This window comes from Quercus robur, chromosome 5, assembly GCF_932294415.1.
Source record: "Quercus robur chromosome 5, dhQueRobu3.1, whole genome shotgun sequence".
Taxonomy (NCBI): domain Eukaryota; kingdom Viridiplantae; phylum Streptophyta; class Magnoliopsida; order Fagales; family Fagaceae; genus Quercus; species Quercus robur.
The window spans coordinates 26,370,832-26,390,202 of NC_065538.1; the positions used below are offsets into that span (position 1 = coordinate 26,370,832).

At 35.7% G+C, this 19,371-nt stretch overlaps 2 protein-coding genes across 6 annotated transcripts in view; one reads left to right on the plus strand and one right to left on the minus strand.

The window, feature by feature from the left end:
* LOC126725641 (DNA gyrase subunit A, chloroplastic/mitochondrial) overlaps positions 1–7,447 on the plus strand; it is a 45,860-nt gene extending 38,413 nt beyond the window's left edge. The window contains exons 20-27 of the mRNA XM_050430449.1: positions 61–142; positions 239–403; positions 500–601; positions 4,072–4,208; positions 5,756–5,876; positions 5,972–6,026; positions 6,145–6,244; positions 6,976–7,447. Coding sequence (XP_050286406.1) covers positions 61–142; positions 239–403; positions 500–601; positions 4,072–4,208; positions 5,756–5,876; positions 5,972–6,026; positions 6,145–6,244; positions 6,976–7,090 — 877 coding nt within the window. The 3' untranslated portion in view covers positions 7,091–7,447. The remainder of the gene's footprint in view (positions 1–60; positions 143–238; positions 404–499; positions 602–4,071; positions 4,209–5,755; positions 5,877–5,971; positions 6,027–6,144; positions 6,245–6,975) is intronic.
* A 4,918-nt stretch (positions 7,448–12,365) lies between these two features.
* LOC126725642 (uncharacterized) lies at positions 12,366–16,825 on the minus strand. Of its 5 annotated transcripts, XR_007655529.1 has the most exons (3): positions 16,716–16,825; positions 12,730–14,046; positions 12,366–12,586 (listed from the first exon to the last, which is right to left on the minus strand). XR_007655529.1 is itself a non-coding variant. In XM_050430450.1 (2 exons), the coding sequence occupies exon 2, from the start codon at positions 14,013–14,015 to the stop codon at positions 12,798–12,800; it is 1,218 nt and encodes a 405-aa protein (XP_050286407.1). In that variant the 5' UTR covers positions 14,016–14,046; positions 16,716–16,825; the 3' UTR covers positions 12,366–12,797. The 5 variants fall into 5 exon arrangements, 4 of the variants coding, with proteins under 4 accessions (XP_050286407.1, XP_050286408.1, XP_050286409.1 ...); XM_050430450.1 differs by having other exon boundaries at positions 12,366–14,046; XM_050430451.1 differs by having other exon boundaries at positions 12,366–15,227; positions 16,716–16,822.
* Positions 16,826–19,371: the final 2,546 nt, after the last annotated feature.

The window sequence follows — 19,371 nt, forward strand, 5'->3', positions numbered from 1 at the left end:
GCACCTCATTTACTTACTTTCAGCTGTAGAAAGTCCCATTAATTATTTTACATTGGGCAGTGATAAGGGAATAGTGTACTCAGCTCGTGCATATAAAATTCCAGAATGCACCCGAACTGCTGCTGGCACCCCACTTGTTCAGGTGTTCACCTTGTCGATCTCATTTTATATCGATTCTTTCTGGTAATTGCTGAAGGTTTTATTTATTTATAAGTATTTTTTTTTTCTCTGGATGCAGATCTTATCAATATCTGATGGTGAACGAATAACATCCGTTATTCCTGTGAGTGAATTTTCTGAAGATCAATTCTTACTGATGCTTACAATGAATGGCTATGTCAAGAAAGTATCTTTGAATTCGTTCTCATCCATCAGGTCAACAGGAATCATTGCAATTCAATTGGTTTGTCCTCTTCTTTCATTCATTTATTTATTTTTGGCTTGTTCAACAATGTCTTATGTTAGTATTATTTCCAAGCCTCATCTATACACTTGACAGGTTCCTGGTGATGAGCTAAAGTGGGTCCGTTGTTGTACAAATGATAACCTTGTGGCCATGGCTTCACAGAATGGATTGGTCAATCTATGTTCCTGTGAAAATGTATGTTAATACACGTTCTTTTCTTTTTCAATTAATAAGCTGGATTTCTGTTCAAACCCATATAACATTTGTGAGAATATAGTTAGGGCATTTAGTATAGGAGCTGTGGCATGAGCATAGGAAGAATTCTACCTTTGTTCAACATTTATTTTAAGTTAAGAAATTTTTTCCCTTCATAATCAGCTGTTGTTGCAAAAGACAGTAGAAGATAGTGTGATAGTTGGAACGAAACAATAGCTAAGTCTAACATCATTAGTGGAGGTCCCTTTGTGGTGTGAGTGGTTCTTGAAGCTAACTGTTTAGCAAGTGTTCATTTTCCTAGTTAGAGGGCTAGGGCAGATAAACTTCCTATTGCTGTGATGGAATTCTCATAATATATTGATGGGATGAGCCTGGTTGGTTTTCTCTTTGAAGGGGGTTCTTTTACATGGTCTAGTAACCAACATATTCAATCAATGTTCTTATTGATCAATTCTTGGTCTCAAATGATTCTGAAGAACATTTTGGCAATCCAATTCAAATACCATCACTTATACGTTTTTCATGTTACTGCCCTTGTTTATTGTACTGTAGAGGATTATGGCATATCAATAGGTAAAAGCCCTTTTAGATTTGAGAATATGTGGCTAAAGGTGCAAGATTTATGGAGAGAGTACTAGATGGTGGAGAGATTAGAATTTTGAAGGCTCGCCTAAAAAAGTCTTGGTAAAAAAATTATGAGCTTTGATAGGGTATTTGAGTGTGTGGACTAGGGAAGTTTTTGGGAATGTATTGTCGGGTTTAGAAATAAGAGGGTATTGGAGGAGATAAGGAAGCTGGATTTGAAGGAGGTTTAGGGTTTATCTCTGAGTGATTAATTGAAAAGAAGTCTCTTATATCTGAAGTAGAAAAGGTAGCTCATTTTTGTGGTGGTGTGTTGACTTCAAAATTCTAGAGCATTATGGCTTCTGGGAGGGTGATAATATACAAAGTTTTTTACTAGTTGGTTAATTCAGATAGAACAGTAAATTTCATTGGTAATCTAGATGTTGATGATGTATTATTTTCTGAAGAGAGAATTGAAGGAAGAAGTAGTTCTTTTTTTAAAGGGAATTTAATCAATCAGTTGAGTGGAGACCTTAGGTAATTTTTTTTTGGGATAATTAAGAAAGAAGTATATTAAAAAAGCTACTTTATGCAGAAAAAGCACAAAGCAGTCCCAGAAAAATACAAGGAATAAGAAAAAAGAAGATTATTAATTACAAAAAAGAAGAGAACTAAGGAACAAAAGAAGGGAATCACTAAATGCGAGTCCCTAAGCCTAGACCAATCAAACAGAGAACCACTGAAGGAAGCAAGCAGCTGGTCACCCGAACTATCCATATCCTCAAATATCTGTCGATTATGCTCCCTTCAAATACACCACATTAAGCACAATGGAAAGGTAATTAGCTTAAATCTCCCTTCTGTTGATGAAGATCTTAGTGTATGATGGAGAAACTGTTTGAATGGGAAGATGTGTCTTGAAGGATATGAATGGTGATAGGGGTTTAGTTTTAGATTTTTTTACAATAGCTTTCTTTCAACACTGTTGGGGAATTTTATAGGGTGATAGTTGCAATTCTGTGATGAGATCTCTGCTAACTGTAAAATCTGAAATCCATGATACTACTTTTATTATTCTGATTTCTAAGAATGGGTGCTGTTAACCTTGAAGATATTTGTCCTAGGTTGCACGGACACACCATTTTTGGCGTCGTGTCGGTGTCGGACACCGAAACGGGTATGACTCGCCAGATTCCCGTGTCCGGCGAGTCTCTTTTTTTTTTTTTCACTTCTCCAACACGGCTTCGACATGGCTCTGACACGTTCGACACACCAGCAGTGAAAAAAATAATAAAAAAAAGAAAGAAAATCACAGATTTCTCAACCCACATCTCAAGTTGAAAACCCATAGACAGTCACCGGTGGACACGCTAGCAATGAAAAAAAAAACAGAAAATCACAGATTTTGACAGTCGCCGGTGAAAGTTTAGAGTCTGATACCGTGAAAGTTGAAACCCATAGACAGTCGCCGGTGCAAAATTGGGCCGATCGGCGAGTCGGCGAGCTCCATAGACAGTCGCTGTCAACGCTGTGCCCTCTGTCCCTTCCGATCTCTCTCTCTCTCTCTTGGCGTGGACAGGTCCAAGTCCGACCTCTTCTCTTCTCTCTCTCTGTTTTTTTTTTTTTTTTTTTTTTTTTTTTTTCAGATATGCTGTGTACTCTGTACTGTTAAGTGTTACTTAAGTTATGACGCTTTTTTTTTTTTTCTATTTTTTTTTAATCCCACTCTCACTACACACACACACATATATATATATATATATATATTTTAATCCCAAAAGTTTAAATCTTGTTTTCCTTTTATGTTTTTAGTTTCACGTTGAATGTAGCCTATTTAAACTTTTGGTTTGTACTCTAAACATTTTATGTGCATTATTGTACTACTTTGGGTGTTAGTTTACTTATTTGTAGTCCTTACATAATTTAAATTCTAGCGTTTATGTCTAAAAATATTAAAAAATATGCCTAAATATAAAACGTTTATGTCTAAAAATATTAAAAAATATGCCTAAATATAAAATTTAATTAATTATTTAACTGCCGTGTCCCCGTCGTGTTGTGTCCTTATTTTTCAAAAATTGCCGTATCCCCGTGTCCGTGTCTGTGTCCATGCAACATAGTATTTGTCCTATCAGTTTAGTGGGCAGTGTTTACAAGTTCTTGACAGAAGTGTCAATGTCAACTAATCATTTGAGTGTCTAATAGGTAGTCTCGTGTTGGGCATATAGAGTGCTAATGTTGATAGTCAACAAATTTTAAACTCGGTTATCATTGTGAATGACTGTCTTGATTGTAGAGTTTGTAGTTGTATTACCAGGGTTATATGCAAGCTGGACATTGAAAAGTCATACAGACATGTAAATAGGGATTCTTTGATTTATTTGTTGGGTAGATTTGGTTTTAGTGGAGAAAATGGCTATAGTTGTGTTTCAACAGTTTGGTTCTTCATTTTAGATTGACGGCTGCCTGGTTGGGTTTTTTGGTAGCTCAAGGGGTTGTGACACCAAGCTCCCTTATCATCTCTTCTTTTTCATCCTAGCTGTGGAGGTTCTCAGCAGGATGCTTCATAAAGTTGTGGGTGGTGGATGTTTTGCTCGAATTCAAGTTGGGGGTTGAAGTAGAGGGTTATGGAAATTTGTCATCCCCTAAATTATGCTGATAATACTTTTCTGTTCTATGAGACAAATTTTGAACAACTTGGTATTATTATTTTGGTCAGTCACTCATGCAGTCGGTGGTTCTTGGACTCATGATCTTACTTTCTACCTTATGCTTATGAGAGGAGAGCGTGCCATTTGAGTTAGAGGTCATTGGCATCACAAATCAAAATTATGTGTCCTTTATCACTCATCTTTATATATATTTTTCCCTCCTGTTGGACATAGATTCGAACACAAGGCAGAAATACTAGAGGCGCAGTGGCTATGAGACTAAAACAAGGGGATATGATGGCAAGCATGGACATTATACCTGCAGCTAAGCTAAATGACTTGAAAAAGGTGCCAGAAGCTAACACAAGCAGGTAATATTTTTTGTTAAATGGATTTATTTTTTTTATTTTTCTGTAATTAGCAACATATAAGACTTATAAGTTGGTTGATTAATAACACAGGCAATTGTGACCTTAATCCATACCCTATGAGAATCAGTGGCTTTGAATTGGATTTGGGGATGACTTTGGGCAACTGGAACTAAAAAGACTTTGTGTTTGGACAAGTCTTAAGTTCCCCTAGTGAAAGATATAATTTTTTACAAATCTAAAGTTGTGACCGGTGACACTTCATATAAAATTTAACAGTTACATGGTGGCGCATCATTTTAAATCAATTATCACTTCATATTTGGTGAAATGAGATTTTAAATGGTGATCATCTATATTTGCCAACAAAATTGAGTCTCTGGGCTTCTAATACACTTGGAAATACTAGTATAAAACCTTAAAAGCCTAAAGGATTGTGCAAAATAACTAATGCATTGCAGTCTATTAATTGAATCCTACTGCAGTTCTGATTCCTTGTCTTGATTGGTTCTTGATTTCTTGTAGCATCTGAGCCTGGTTTTGTTGCCTTCTAAATCTTCTCTGCAATTTTATTAATGATTAAACACTATCAATAACCATATTGCAATCATTACATATGGTCAATCAAAATCCTAACGTAATCCTCAAAAACCCTAGGTTTCAACATTTACTTTCACATGTTTTCAAAACAATTGTTAGGGTTTCTCCTCCAATCAAACCTAAACCCAAGCCGGAATTAGGGTTTACTCTCATCAATTTCTTTTCTATTTATATAAGTCTTTAACTCTTACCCTAGAGGTTTTATCCAGCCACCCTTGGGCTCGACCAAAAATTGTACAAATTGCTTATTGACTCCTAGTTTAAGCTTTAATCAAATATTAACCTTATTTGTTGACACAAAGACAACAAAGCTTATTTAAATATCTCCAAGATCCTAGTCAACTAGACTTCATTCACTTTTATCCCTTTTCTACATGTCATGTAAATATTAGAAAATAAATATCATAATGGAACACACTTGTCCATATTCATATATTTAATCTCTGTTGTTTTTGGGAGAATTAATAAAGAATATGCATGGTGCTAGAGCAATGACCTCTAGCTCAATTGGCCCCTGCTCTTCTTATAAGTTCTAGAGGGGGAGGGGGGGGGGGGTGGTTAGATCGTGAGTTCAAGACCCACTAGGTGCATGCATAACTTACCAATAAAAAAAAATGGTGCTACATTAATATATAATTCCCAAAAGAACAAAGGTCAAAAACAAATATCTCTATACTTATTGCAGCACAGTTTTCCATTCTGGATTTTACTTTTATTGGATGACAAGTGTAAATTGCATCATTTGTTCTCTCCTTTCCTTTTTGAGCTCATGTTAGCTATACTCTGGTGTGAGCTTCTGAGAAATAGGTTGGATTTTGGCCTCCTTTGTTTTGATATTGTTTTCATTACTGTTTTATTTATGATGACCATATGTTAATTAGCTGTTTGTTGTTTTGATCTCATAACAATTGGCATTTTATCTCTTACATCTTTCATAAATATTTCCACAGTGCTAAAAGCCTCAATGGCCCGTGGCTGTTGTTTGTGTCTGAAAGCGGTTTTGGAAAGCGTGTGCCCTTGAGCTCCTTTCGTGCATCACCTTTAAATAGAGTTGGTTTGATAGGATACAAGGTGTCTCCATTTAAACTTCCTGATTCAAAAATATTACATTTTGTTCATTTGTCAATGTAGCTTGTCTTATGGCTATTCTGCTGCCCTATTTTCAGTTTTCGGCGGAGGACCGTTTGGCAGCAGTCTTTGTGGTTGGATTTTCATTGTCAGGTAATGCTATAGCTTGGAGCTGATTTTCTGATATGTATGATTCTTTTTTTGTCACACAATTCATGATGATGTTCCATTTTTGTTTTGGGGTATATATATTTGTGATAATAATTAACAGATGATGGTGAAAGTGATGAACAAGTGGTTCTCGTTAGCCAAAGTGGTACAGTCAACAGAATTAAGGTTCGGGATGTTTCTATACAGTCTCGCTATGCAAGGTAAATATATTGTAAGGTTTATTTATATTCTGAAATACATGTGCCTTCTGCCTCTTGAGAAAGTTCTTTATTTCAAATATGGTTTTTAATTGCAAGTTCACCATCTCCACTGAAACAATTTTCTTTCCTTAATTTATATTGATGGTGTTAATTTTTGAACTTAAATGATGTTATATTTCGAAGACATAGATGTAGCTGAAGAACATAGTAACACACTTATGCTTCAAAAGGGCAATAAGAAAATTATTACGAATAAGCCCCCCTTTCTATCCTTTATGCAATAATTTTGTATTTGTGTTCCATATGTTCTTACTAAATGCAGATCAACTTTAAGCATTAAGTTAACCCCATTTATTTAAAATGGTGCACAAAATTTCCATTTAGGTAAGAATTTACTGAAGGGGCTCCTTGTAGATAAAATCCATCTACAGATAACCAAAATATGCCAGGCCATTGGGGATGCATGCCTATCATCCTCTTCTCCTATCGATTTGAGATTTGAATTTTCCAGTTTTCATCACTGCATGTAGAAGAGCTGCCATACTCTGAGATTTGTTTGAAACAACTATGAAGATAATTAAGAAACTTTAGCTTTATTATATAGTATTTAGGTGTATTGATAGTACCAAGTCCCTTTGGATGTATGTGTTGTCGATGCATCCTTATTGTGGCTTTTAAGTACTAGATCCTTGCTATCCTGATCTAGTTTCTTCGACAAATATATTCTGCAGGGGAGTAATTTTAATGCGGCTGGATCATGCGGGAAAGATTCAGTCTGCATCACTAATCTCTGCAGCAGAGGCTGAGCCTGAGGAAGAAGCTCAAACTGCTGCAGTTCATGGCTGAGTTTAATTGGGAGCATCTGCTTTGTTCTAATGCCTGCTAAGCTCTCAACATGATATACATATGTTTTTTGTATCTACTTATGGCCATAGCGAGCATGTGTAGGGAAAGGGGGGTGGTTTAATCTTATGACATCTTCACATAGATGGCCCGTGGAAGTGAAAATTTCTTTTTGTAGCAATACCATTACTGGTAGTAGAACTACTCTGTAGAGGTTGTAATGATATTCCATTCATAGTTAATAACAAATATTTTTCTCAATTCCTCATGTTGGAAAAGATTTGCTAACGGTGGAGTGTAATTCTCCAAGTTTATCTATTAAACTATTCTGGCCCTAATTAAATATTTCACATTCTTTTCTCTTACTGTTTTAGTTTGAAAAACTTTCTTAACAAAAATTTGAACATTATGGGAATTAGTTTGGTGGGCGATCTTCTTTTTTTGAGACCAAAGATAGAATGGTGGGTGATCTTCTGAAAATCTTGGGTTGTTGCATTTCTCGTACATATGTATGGAACATGGATGACTTTATAATTTCATTGTGGGACAACAGAACATTCGATTTATTGCAATAAATTTCCTCTCTAATTACTCTGGACATGGAAAACTAAGACGAGTAACATATTAGTGTCGCAAATCTGATGCTTGAAAAATTGAGCTTAATCAAGAAGACGAGAAAATAAGCTAGTGCAAAATTGTACAAGTTTAGAGCATCTGCATTGGCATAACTAAATCTTAGCCAAATCATAATTTAAAGAATTTATATTTTCTATTTTACATATTCTCTCTCAAATACATTTAACATCCCACTCTATTCCCTTCTCTTTTTAATTCAAGTATTGTTTTCTTAAATTTTTATATCTCTCTCTAATTCTCTTTCCCTTCATGCTCTCACCGGTATTGTCATGGATGTGAAGTTCAAGAAGGGTTTGTTACCTCATCGATGTTGTTGTCATGCAACCATGGATTTTGACGACACTGGAGATTTTGGTTCGACATGAGATTTGTTTTGGTTGTTTGTGGATGAAGTTTGGGCGTTTAGATCATTCAATGATTAAAAAAATAGAAAAAATATGTTGCCAATGTTATAGTTTTATGTATTATTGGATAAGCACACTAGAAAAATGCATTTTTGCTGATGGATTGCTAATACAATGTGGGTCATTTTCGGGTTTGTCAGCCATAGTTTAGCTGGACTAGTCGGTTGTGCTATACCCAGGCTAACACGGTAACAATTTTGTCACTATCGCTTGCTTCTTTCTAGGGTGTACAGCTAAAGCAATTAAAAATACAAGTAATGACAAGAGTTGGGTTTAAGGGAAAAAGCCTTTTCAAACTTAAATCCGCAAAGAATTTGGTATATTATATTACTTATTAAATTTTAGAAACTCTATCCCAAACATCTCTCAAATTTTAAAAACTCAAACCAATTTATTTATCTAATTTTAAGTCAAGTTGGAGGTTGGACAAGACAAATACATTTAGAGTTTGATTGGGAACAAATTATTTAGCTGAAATTGAAAATTTTCTGCTGAAAGTATTGTAGCTAAAGCTAAAAGGTAGCTGAAATAGTACAATGAAGCTTATAAATAATAACAAAAATAAGCTGAATAGTAACAAATATAAGCTAAATATTAAAAAAAAAAAAAAGAACCTTCCTTTTTTAGCCAATACCAAACGCAACCTTAGTTCTATTATTGAAATCCCAGTTTTTAATGTAAGTTAAAGTAATAATGAGGGGATCTGAATAATAATATATATCATATTAAAGTGAAAGATAAGGAAAGTTTAACTGCCTTAGATAATTTGATGCTAAAGTTTTTTTTATTTCCCCCCTTTTTTGATAAGGATGCTAAGTGTTTTTAGATTTTAAATGTACCACAATTTTCATTTTAAGTGTCCTTTCAACTATATTCTAATTTTGTATTATTTATATTTTCATGCAACTTCATGCATCTAAACTTAGAAAATAAAAAATTTCAAAAATGTGTATGCAACTAAATAAAAAAGTCATCCAAATTTGTCAAACTTTTATATAATACTATGAAGCTTTATGGTCCATTATTTACTAGGTGTGTGTATATATATATATATATATATATATATATATGCGCGCACAGGCGTGTGTGTTCCCAATTGTACCATTCATATACATGGGATTATAGTCTTTAAACATAAGAAAATATGGAGCTACATGAAAAAAGTCTCTTTATCCTGATTGGGCCAAGGAAAAACCATTTTAATGATCCAAGGGTTCAAAATCCCAAATTTGCCATTTTAAGCTAATATTAACCAACTTTGATTAACCCTAACCAGGATTCGTCAAAAAGTTGATCAAAATATCCGACTGTCTGATTAAGATAAATTTTTGTCCATCTTAAAGATCATACAATTTCCTTCAAAATGAGAATTTATGGGTGAAATTTGGAGCTGAAATGGATGAAAAATCAAGGAAACATCAATTCATTATTTTTTAGGTAAAAAAGCTATTTTTAGAGCATATTTGCGCAACTAACCATACTAATTTGGCCACAATGGGAGTATTTCTAGACCACGTTGAATTATGATGGATTAGCTACTCTATCTAAAAAGGAATCGACGATATCCCTTTTGAATTATGAGGAATTAATTTTTCAAGAAAAGTGTTACAAATTTCTACAGTGCATCACCTCTCTTCTGAGCATGATATTTCGACAACCACACTTCCAAATTGAATGAGGTTAGAGCCTATGGAAACTAGACATCTAGACTTCTCCATAAATGTCAAGTAGGGAGGATGAACACTATTACTATCTATCATAGTTTGAGAGGCACCATAAGAAACACCTGTGAGAACAAGGTGAAGAGAGTGTGATTTCAATTCAGTAGGAACATAAACTCTCATAGAAGAACTCTTTTACGCCTTATTGCAAAGAAATAGAGAAATAGAAACATTGAAAAGAAGAAGATGAAAAAGGGCGTTGTATCTAACCCATTTCTTTTGCCTTTTTGTAATTAGTAAAAAAAAAAAAAGAAGAAGGTTTGAAAATACATGGACTATTTTCTCCACCGCCATTTCGTCTAGAAGATAATCCCATTCTAGACTATGCTCTACTTGTACAATGATCTTTTTTTTATATCAATCTATTATTTACAAATATTGACGAGTGATAGTTGAATGCCCCTAGTTTTTAAGAATGAGGTGAATTTTTATTTTTATTTTTAAATATATTGTTTTAGGACCCAAAATGAAGCAAAACGGAGCAAAACGGGTCAAATTGCAAAATTGAGCAAAATCGGGAGGTTTGGAGGAGTGTGCCGATCAGCACATGGAAAGTGTCGATTAGCACGTCTTTGTCAGCCCCCAATTTATATATATATTTTTATGTGTTTTGATGTGTGTTCAAACCTTTTTTTGTGTGGATATTTTGCACTCAAAAAAAAAAAAAAAAAAAAAAAAAAATTGAAAACCCTGTCCTTGTGGAACATGGACTCTAGGCAACTTGGAATCTTATTTAAGCACGATTAACAATACAATCAAACATGGCAAATAATCAATCTACTTCTCATTCAATTGCTCAAGATGTGACAGATGGATTCGTAGTTTTGATTTTTCAAACAAAACCTTTTTTCAAACAAAACCAACTTTTCTGCTTTCAAATTGGAGGGAATAAAATCCTTTGAGAGGTGTGAAGATTCATTATTAGTTTCTTCATGTTGCAATAAAGTTTTGGGATGTAGAAGACCATGTTTTTCAGATTTGGAACTGCTGAGCTCTATCCTGACATTCAGGAGTTTTCAGCCATCCTTGGTTATGAGTTTGGCAAAAGATCTGTGGTTGTCTCTTGTAATCCCAAATATAGGGAGATTCTATTTGATGCCTTGAGTCTTCTAATTGAGATTGTAACATGATGGAAGGCTATATGGTGAACCTTCGTATGGTTGTTGAGAAGTTTATGTTTCGAAAAACTCACAATATCTCTAACAACATGCAAAAGAATTTTGCCTTGGCTCTTCGCTTTATTGGAGAGTTCTTACTATCTCCTAAAAGACCAGTTTTATTGATGCTCAGGCTATTGGAGAGTTCTTACTATCTCCTAAAAGACCAGTTTTATTGATGCTCAGGCTATGGGAATAATTAAACAGATGAAAGATGGTGATAGCCTGGTTCCTCTAATATTAGTAGAAACTACCCTCGTATTGGACTCTATATATTTGGAGGAATCACATCAATTCCGAGGGAGCCCATTGAACTTGCAAATATGGTTGATAGAGAGAATGAATATATAGCTCCACCTTCTAGTTATGGTCATAGCAATTTTCTTAGCAAAGCTGTCACCAAGACTAAAGTTTGTGACTGAGGGAGATTTGGTCAAATTCTTCAGCAAGAAGTCAAGCTGTACTGTCCGTTAGAATTGTTATTGGTGGAGATGTCCTCCTCCAATTCTTAGATCTCCCGGTGCAGACCATATTTTCTTGGTGGGTTTGACAGACTTCTAAGACAATTTTTGTTTTTGCAAGCGATGCCTAGAGGTAGAGGGAGGAAGACTTATATTCCAGTAGACACAACTCCAACTTCTATAAGAAATATGCTTCTTGGGTTGGATATAGCTGATCGAAGTGGATCAATGTTCACTTTTGTAAGATGACTGGAGTATTCTAATTGGTTGGTGGACAAGATAACCAACTGAGGGAAGAATTTTTAACAAACAGCAAGAATGAGAAAAGGGATGACAAGAGTCAGAAAGATGATAATTGCAAAGGTAGCAGTAAGAGCAACAAAGGAGATGATGACAGCAAAAGTAAGAGTGGCAGCAAGAAATGGATAGATAACAAGGGTGATGATGGAAGTAAAGATAATAGCAATCAGCGTTTAAATTTAATTAGAAATCTGAATGTAAATACAATGCACCTGAACCAATCAAAATTTCCCAGACTTTATGGATGCAATTTTCAATTCAATCTTTTCTTTCTTATCAATATCAGACGCAAATTCAATTTTGACCACGATTTGATTTCTATCCTTTTTTTGTTGCTCATTCTAAACAATCAAAAATTCAATTCAATTCCGGTCTACTTCAATGTTGGGCCTACTTTTTATTGGTGGGTTGCTACAAATCCTTTTGTATTTTGGCCCATTTAGTGAGTTGACTGTTTTGGATCATCAAATTACTGTTTTACAATAACTCCAACTCACTAGTCACTACAATATTTCACCTCGTTCACAACATGCTCATACCCCAATCCCCAAAAAACCCCAACAAAAAGGAAATAAAACGCAAAATATTCACAATGAAACTAAGAATAAACATATCCATACATTAAGAAAATGTCAATCAAAGCATTTCACTAAAGAGTATACAAAACGAGGTAATGCATACAACTTAGTCATCCAGCAATCAGGCCAAAAGATCCTTAACTTTAACTTTACCTCTTCAGTCCCTTGAAACAAAAGGAACCATCAGTGTTTATTTCACCTCTAGAGTAGAAAAAGACTTGAAACCTCCAGCAATCCTTCCTCTGAAATGCAAATAAAAAAAAAAAGAAAAAAAAAAAGCTTGTTCTATCCGCCCAATCCTCAAAAGATTACATGCTACTAAAACAACGAAAGAAAAAGAAATTTATATATTACATGGAAAAAAACGAGGATATGGATAACTTACAATTGGAACCTGACCCTATGATAAATCTGCCCACTTACAAAGCGACTTTGGTAACAATGTAATTGCAATCAGCGCCGGTTATTGTATGGTGACCATCTTTCACACCGCCAGTCGTATGGTGACTGTCTTTCACCCCGCCAATGCAATCGTCGGGAATGGGGCATATTTTCGGTTAACTGCCTAGGATAACTCCGCATACTACCAGATGCCTGTGCAGGCATTTGTCGGAAGCGGGGCCTACTGTAGGAGGGAATATAGGACCTACTCTGTGATGACGAAGAATGGGAGTTACTTTCTGATGACCACCCAGATGTTTGTTGTAGAAGAGGCACTCGTGCTGATGTATTGCTCCCCCCCCTAATGGCACGACTGGGATAATCATGTGCCCGTCGAGCAATTTGCCGCGGCTGTGGCATACTGTCTGACAACAAATTGTTGTTCCTTCCAGCAATAGGACTGGCCTCCAGATCATAATCATAGTCTACCCTTGACATTCTCCCTGATCTCCTATTATGCAACTGTTCTCCATCACTTGGATAATTGAGCAGAATGGATAAAATAAGAAACTCAAAATGAAACGCAGCAAAGTCATCAAGACCAGCTGAGAAAATGTGTTCTTCACTAGTCTCTTCCCCAAATTCCGGATGAAGTGAGCTAAGGACGTCCTCCCAGATCCTCTCACTTTCCAATCTTGTCCAATCACTTTGTCGCATAGGGTCCACCTCTGATGGCCGGACAGAAGGGTGTTCAGACCTTGCATGCTTCCGGAGTTCTGAATAGGTCCCAGTAAAATCACATGTCTCAGAAGAACAACTCCTTCCTTTGGAATTCATGAAGTTACGAGCTGGCTCTACTATAATGTATCCATGGATCTCTCCCCGACAAAGAGGGCAGACAAGCTTTGGTTGCAATGGGCTCCCACAATGCATTGTTTGCCCATGCTGCCACCCATCTTCCCTTCTCTGAGAGTCTGTGCTTGTGAGAGGAATTTCTTGCAGTAGTGTTATTGAGGCATGTGGTGCAAAAGACTTACAAAACTGATCGAGACAATTGGAGTGCCGGTAGCTGGTGTTGCACATGTAGGGCCGACAGCCCTTCTCATGGGAGGAACACATTAAAAGAACTGCATTATGAGGGTGTTCCATGCAGATTGGGCATCTAGCTTCTTCCCATTCTTTCACATCATTGGCTGATTCCAATTGTTCTTCTGGTATACATTGCTCAGGGTATGCAGATGCCCTAGGCTGATCAGCAGACAAGGAAGGCTTTCTTCTAACCTTTGGCATTTTGGTAGTCAAGCTGTTACCGCACTAAAATCTGCCATATAACAGCACAACACAACAGTATTATATAAAACCAAATGTCATACATAATGCTTGTGTGTGCGACTGCAATTACTACTCACTATATTAGGGCAAAGAAACTACTTGCTATATTAGCATGTGCTCATAGACTGTATCTGTGTGAGTGCAGATATATTTCTAAAAATTAACAAGCCATAAGTGTTGCAATAGAATTTGAAGTTGGAACATAGATGCATAGAACTGTCGACAATAAAATTAGTTCAAAGTTAGATCAATAAAATGTATAAATATAAATGATTCTCCAGCAAAAAACAATTAGTAAGTGCAAGCCATATCAAAGCCTTCTTTAATCTTTATCATACATATAATTCTCTCGACAAGATAATCAATCTTGACCAGCAAAGCTCCAGAGATTTAAATTGCAAGCTCTAGAGCATTTATCTTAATCAATGTTGCATACCCCAGTTTTCATAAGTCCTGAATCTATTTGATTAGGGAAAAATAAGAAGTCAAGAACAGAATTTTTTTATTATTTCTTTTTATATATAAGTCAATAACAGTTTCAAGTACTAAAGATCTAAAAAGTTGAGTTTTCATGACACTACTTAAAAGCTAAAAGTCCCACACAATAATGCAACAGCACCTCTACATTTTTCTTTAGATCCAATGTAAGAATCCAAGGCCTTGCTACCAACTAATAATGTATTTCCACAAGTCATTACATGTTTCATTTGTCTTATCAAAATATATTCCTTTGGTTTTAAATTGACACTTCTCAACTACAAGAAATACCCACAAACAAGAGAGGAGGCAATCCACTTGATGGGAACTTCTAATGAATAGCACTAAAGGCAAGCTAATTAGATGTCACTAAAAGGAAGCTGTATCTACATGATTTAGGGAGAGTGGAATAAAAAAGATAATTGTGGAATCTGACTCATTATTTGTCCTTAAGGCAGTGATGAAGATTCCAGCAAAAATGATCCAAACAAATTTTGATTTGAGTGTTAGGACTGGCCTTGCCTTGCAAGATTATACACCATCATAAAGTATTCAACTGTAGTGCAGATTGGCTTGCTATCATCACATGAGTCTTTCACTTGGTTTGAAAGCCATTGTAGATCCTCTGAAGAACTTGTTTCTCCTATGAAAAATGGTACCATGAAGGGCTTGCTTGGCTCCATCTCTGTTGTGCTTCAAACCAAAAAAGAAAACAAGTACTCATGTCACAATCTGCTACTCCAGATTCTACAACTTAATGCCTCGACCTACAATTATATATCTAAGCAATTGCTGCAAGGATTGGTTTGCTAACTACTTTAAGAATCTTCCACTTAATCTAAAAGTCTGCATAGATCCTCTGGGAAATTTTTTCCTCTGTTAGAAAATGATTTCTTGATCACATCTCTGACATGCTTTGAAGTGTTCCCTTCCCCCACCCCCCTCCAAATCCAAAAAATAAAATCCAAGTCTATGACTTGAATTACAATTCCCTCAGACATTACAACTTACCATCACAAACCATATTACATAGATCTAATGAAAATTTCTAGAGGTGAGTGCATAAAATACTTTCCAAAGGAAGGCAACTAGAAGAGGTCCTTTCAAAACAAATTAAACCTCCACATACAGGAGTTGAAACACACAAATTTGCTCTATTTGCAAGGAATCTCAATTAAAGAATCAACAACAATGCATCACAAAACAATCATTTACTACTGATTATCAACATACAACTAAGCTTGTACACCCTGCATTAAAATAAAAAATAAAAAGATGGGGCAAAGTCCAACAAAGCCACAAGTCACTTTTCAACCCCTCCCCCCCCCCCCCCCCCCCTCCTTTTCCCTTTTCTTCTTAAATTCTAAGCACAATACTCCAAAAAAAATAAAATAAATCACATCTTTTCACCATGAAAATATATATTTTTCCAACAAAAATCTGAATAACTAAAAGTTTATATATTGTCGTCACTATATGGCACAAGGTATGCCTGATTGAAAATTCACACCCATATCTCCAAAAATCATAATAAGTTTATATACACACATTCTGAATTCACCACCTACTATCTTGGATTTAATATGAAATCTTTCAATATTTCCAATGAAAAAAACGGGTTCTTCTATAGTACTATGATCAGAAACGTTGTTTAAAGTGCTTTAATCTTAGTCTTTTATTTATATTCATGAAAAAAAATGTTACAGATTAAAGCCCTTAAAATACATGGTCATAATAATCATAGTGAATACCAATACTAAACCCTCAAAAAACACATAGCTACCATAGACTTTATCCAAAAACACAAGTGCCATTAAATCAATACTATACAAAAGAAAAAACTTAAGGGCAAAAAAAAAGGCAACAGAAAATTGAGAACCTTTTCATTTTTTATTTATTTATGAGAAAATCAAGAACCTGGGTTCAAATCCTATTAACCCAAAAAGAAAAAAACATTAAAGCTATGAAATTTTTCACAAAAAGAAAAAAGGGGTTGAAAGATCAAACCAGACTACTTACCCAGAAAGATCAAACCAACCCAGATAAAATAAAGACCAAATAAACAGTAGCATATGTACGAGGAACAAGTATTCTTGTAGCATCGAAAAAAAGAGGAATATAAAACAACACAACTTTATTACAAAGAGAAAGAGAAAATAGAGAACGAATGAAAGTTTTTACCGTGAGTTAGGTGAGTTTGAAGTTTTGAAAGCTTCTAGAAAATGTGTAATAGCTTATAGTTTTAGGTAGAAGGAAGATGAGAGGATGTGGCCTTATATATATATAGTAGTGCACAATAAATACAAGTAAAGCTGTTCTGGGCAGATGGTGGATATTTTTATAGTACGAAAATATCCCCATTGGCCCAATAAAAATTGATGTAATAGTTTAATTTTAATGGCCCTTTAGATCAGGCCCACAAGTTGGTCTTTTTTTCTTTTTGTTTTTTGGTTGAGAATTTTGGGGGCCTTTTGGTTGTACTTAGAACTGGTAAGAAGGCCAATTGAATTTTGAAGCACTTTTTTTTTTTTTTTGGAGAAGAGAATTTTGAATATATATATATATATATATATAAAATTAATATTATAAAAACTTTGACTAAACTTAAAATAATTGGATCATCGTAATGATTCTTCTTTATTATTAGTTAACCATAAAAACTTTGACTAAGCTTAAAATAATTGGATCATCGTAATAATTCTTCTTTATTATTAGTTAACCGTGAATATATATATATATATATATATTTATATATATATGAGAAATGATATATCTATAATATTTTCACAACATTTTTACAACAAATTCTAAGTGATAGGTTGTTACTGGTTGTTATTGTTGGGGCAAAAAAGTAATCTTAGTGTTAAGTTCAAATTTGAACCAATAACAACTAACTACTTGTGATTTGTTGTAAAAATGTTGTAGACGTAGTATCTCTCTCTCTCTCTCTCTCTCTCTTTCTATTTATATATATGGTAAAACTTAGATATAATACTTAAGTGTTGTTCCTTAGATTTTCCTTTTAAAATTCAGCCATATAGCTTTTTTCTCATCAGATGAAAGTGTATTTTAAGTTAAGTATTGCCACATGACTGATGGAGAACATAAGAAACATCACTTAAATGTTGCACCTAAATTTTGTCTATATATATATATATATATATATATGATTTTAATAAAAACATTGATGATAAATGTTATGATGAAACTTGATATTGTTCCGAATCAGTAAGGTGGATGGCCTGGCTTCGGTGGGTTGTGGAAACGGTTGAAGGTCTACAAGGAAGAAAATACAATCAAAGAGGAGACCGGAGAAGACCGGTCGAACCCCCTCCGATGGAGAAGTTAGTCTCGTAGAGAAAGAAGTTCCAAGTATTTTGGAAAACTGTGTGAGAGAAAATCTTACCGCTGTCGGGTTCAGACCGGTCCCTTATATAGGGAGCCTGGGACGGTTATTTGTCCAATAACCTCCCCAGGATTTGTGGAAGCCAACAAATCCGGAGTTAACTACCTCAACGGATATAAAACTGTAACCGCCAACGGAAGTTAACTTATTCGAAGTGTTGCGTTTTCGTCCGTCTGGTGTAGGACTGTTTAGTCGTCCAAGGATATCTGATGATTGCTCATGGACGACCCTAATGGATGATCATGTCATCCATGGAAGACTTAACTTATAGAGTGGTGCTATTATCCATGGACGTTTCTTCTTCTTCTGGGTTAACTCTTGGATTAACCTGCGCTGTAGGCTCTGGACGATCCGTTTGGACGAGCTGGAGATGGATTATTTTCCGCTTCTCTATCAGTTGCCCCTTTGTTCAAAGGGTCGTCCAGGACATCGTTGTGATTTTAACAAAATTTCACTTTTTCGTACGCCACGTGTCGCGAAACTGTTGGTTGGCCAGTCGTGTCGATCTCGTTTCCCAAAGGAATCGCCACGTGTCAATCTCTGAGTGGCGAGCGTCGTTTCGTTGACCCTGTTGCTGGGGCCTATAAATAGTGCATTCTCTTTCATGCCCCTCACTTTTTTCCTCATTCTCTTCTGCCAACTCGTCCAAGATCCTCGTCTAGCTCTCGTCCTAGTTTCATCAGGTATTTCCTCTTTCTTTTTTAGGCTTTCATTTTAAGTCCTCTACATTTCAACCATGTCTTCGTCTTCTAGTTTAGAGAGAGAGATAGACGACTACCAGGACGGTTCCTCTGAGAGTGAGGGTAGTGTAGATAGTTCGTCCTGTAGTGATTCCTCAGACGAGCATTACTCGTCTTGGGTTCCTGGCATTCCGTTAGAGGAATTTCAGGAACAACGACGTAGGGCGGCTTCTGGGTCTGGGGCCAATTCGTCCAGGCAGCCATCTAGTCCCCCTCAAGACGAGGAAGAGGACGAAGAAGATGTAATCTATAGTTGTGCCCCAGAGGTAGCATCCACTTTAGACGGTGCTAAGTTAAAAACTCTTGTAGATAGATATCAAATCCCTAAAGAGCTTAACCCTCGTCTACCCAAGGCTGGAGAATGGTGTTGTTCCCCTTCCTCTGGCTTAGGGGTATACGCTTCCTACTTCTTAGCTGGCCTTAGGTTTCCCCTAAACTTTTTCTGTAGAGACCTCTTCCAAAGGTTAGGTATAGGACCTAACCAACTCAATCCCAATGATTGGAGGACGATAGTTGCCATGCAAGTATTATGGCGTGAGGCATTGGAAGGGGACCGTCCAATTACAGTGGACGAGTTCCTTTACTGTTATAAGCCCTCAGAGATAAAAAAATTTGCTAGTTTCTACCAGTTCTCGTCCAGGGGTTCATATTACAGTTTAATTAAGGGCCGTAGTTCGTTTGACCGGTTTTG

What these genes read in the sequence shown, in the direction of transcription:
- LOC126725642 (XM_050430450.1), bottom strand. Translation starts at nt 14,015, where the DNA reads ATGCCAAAGGTTAGAAGAAAGCCTTCCTTGTCTGCTGATCAGCCTAGG.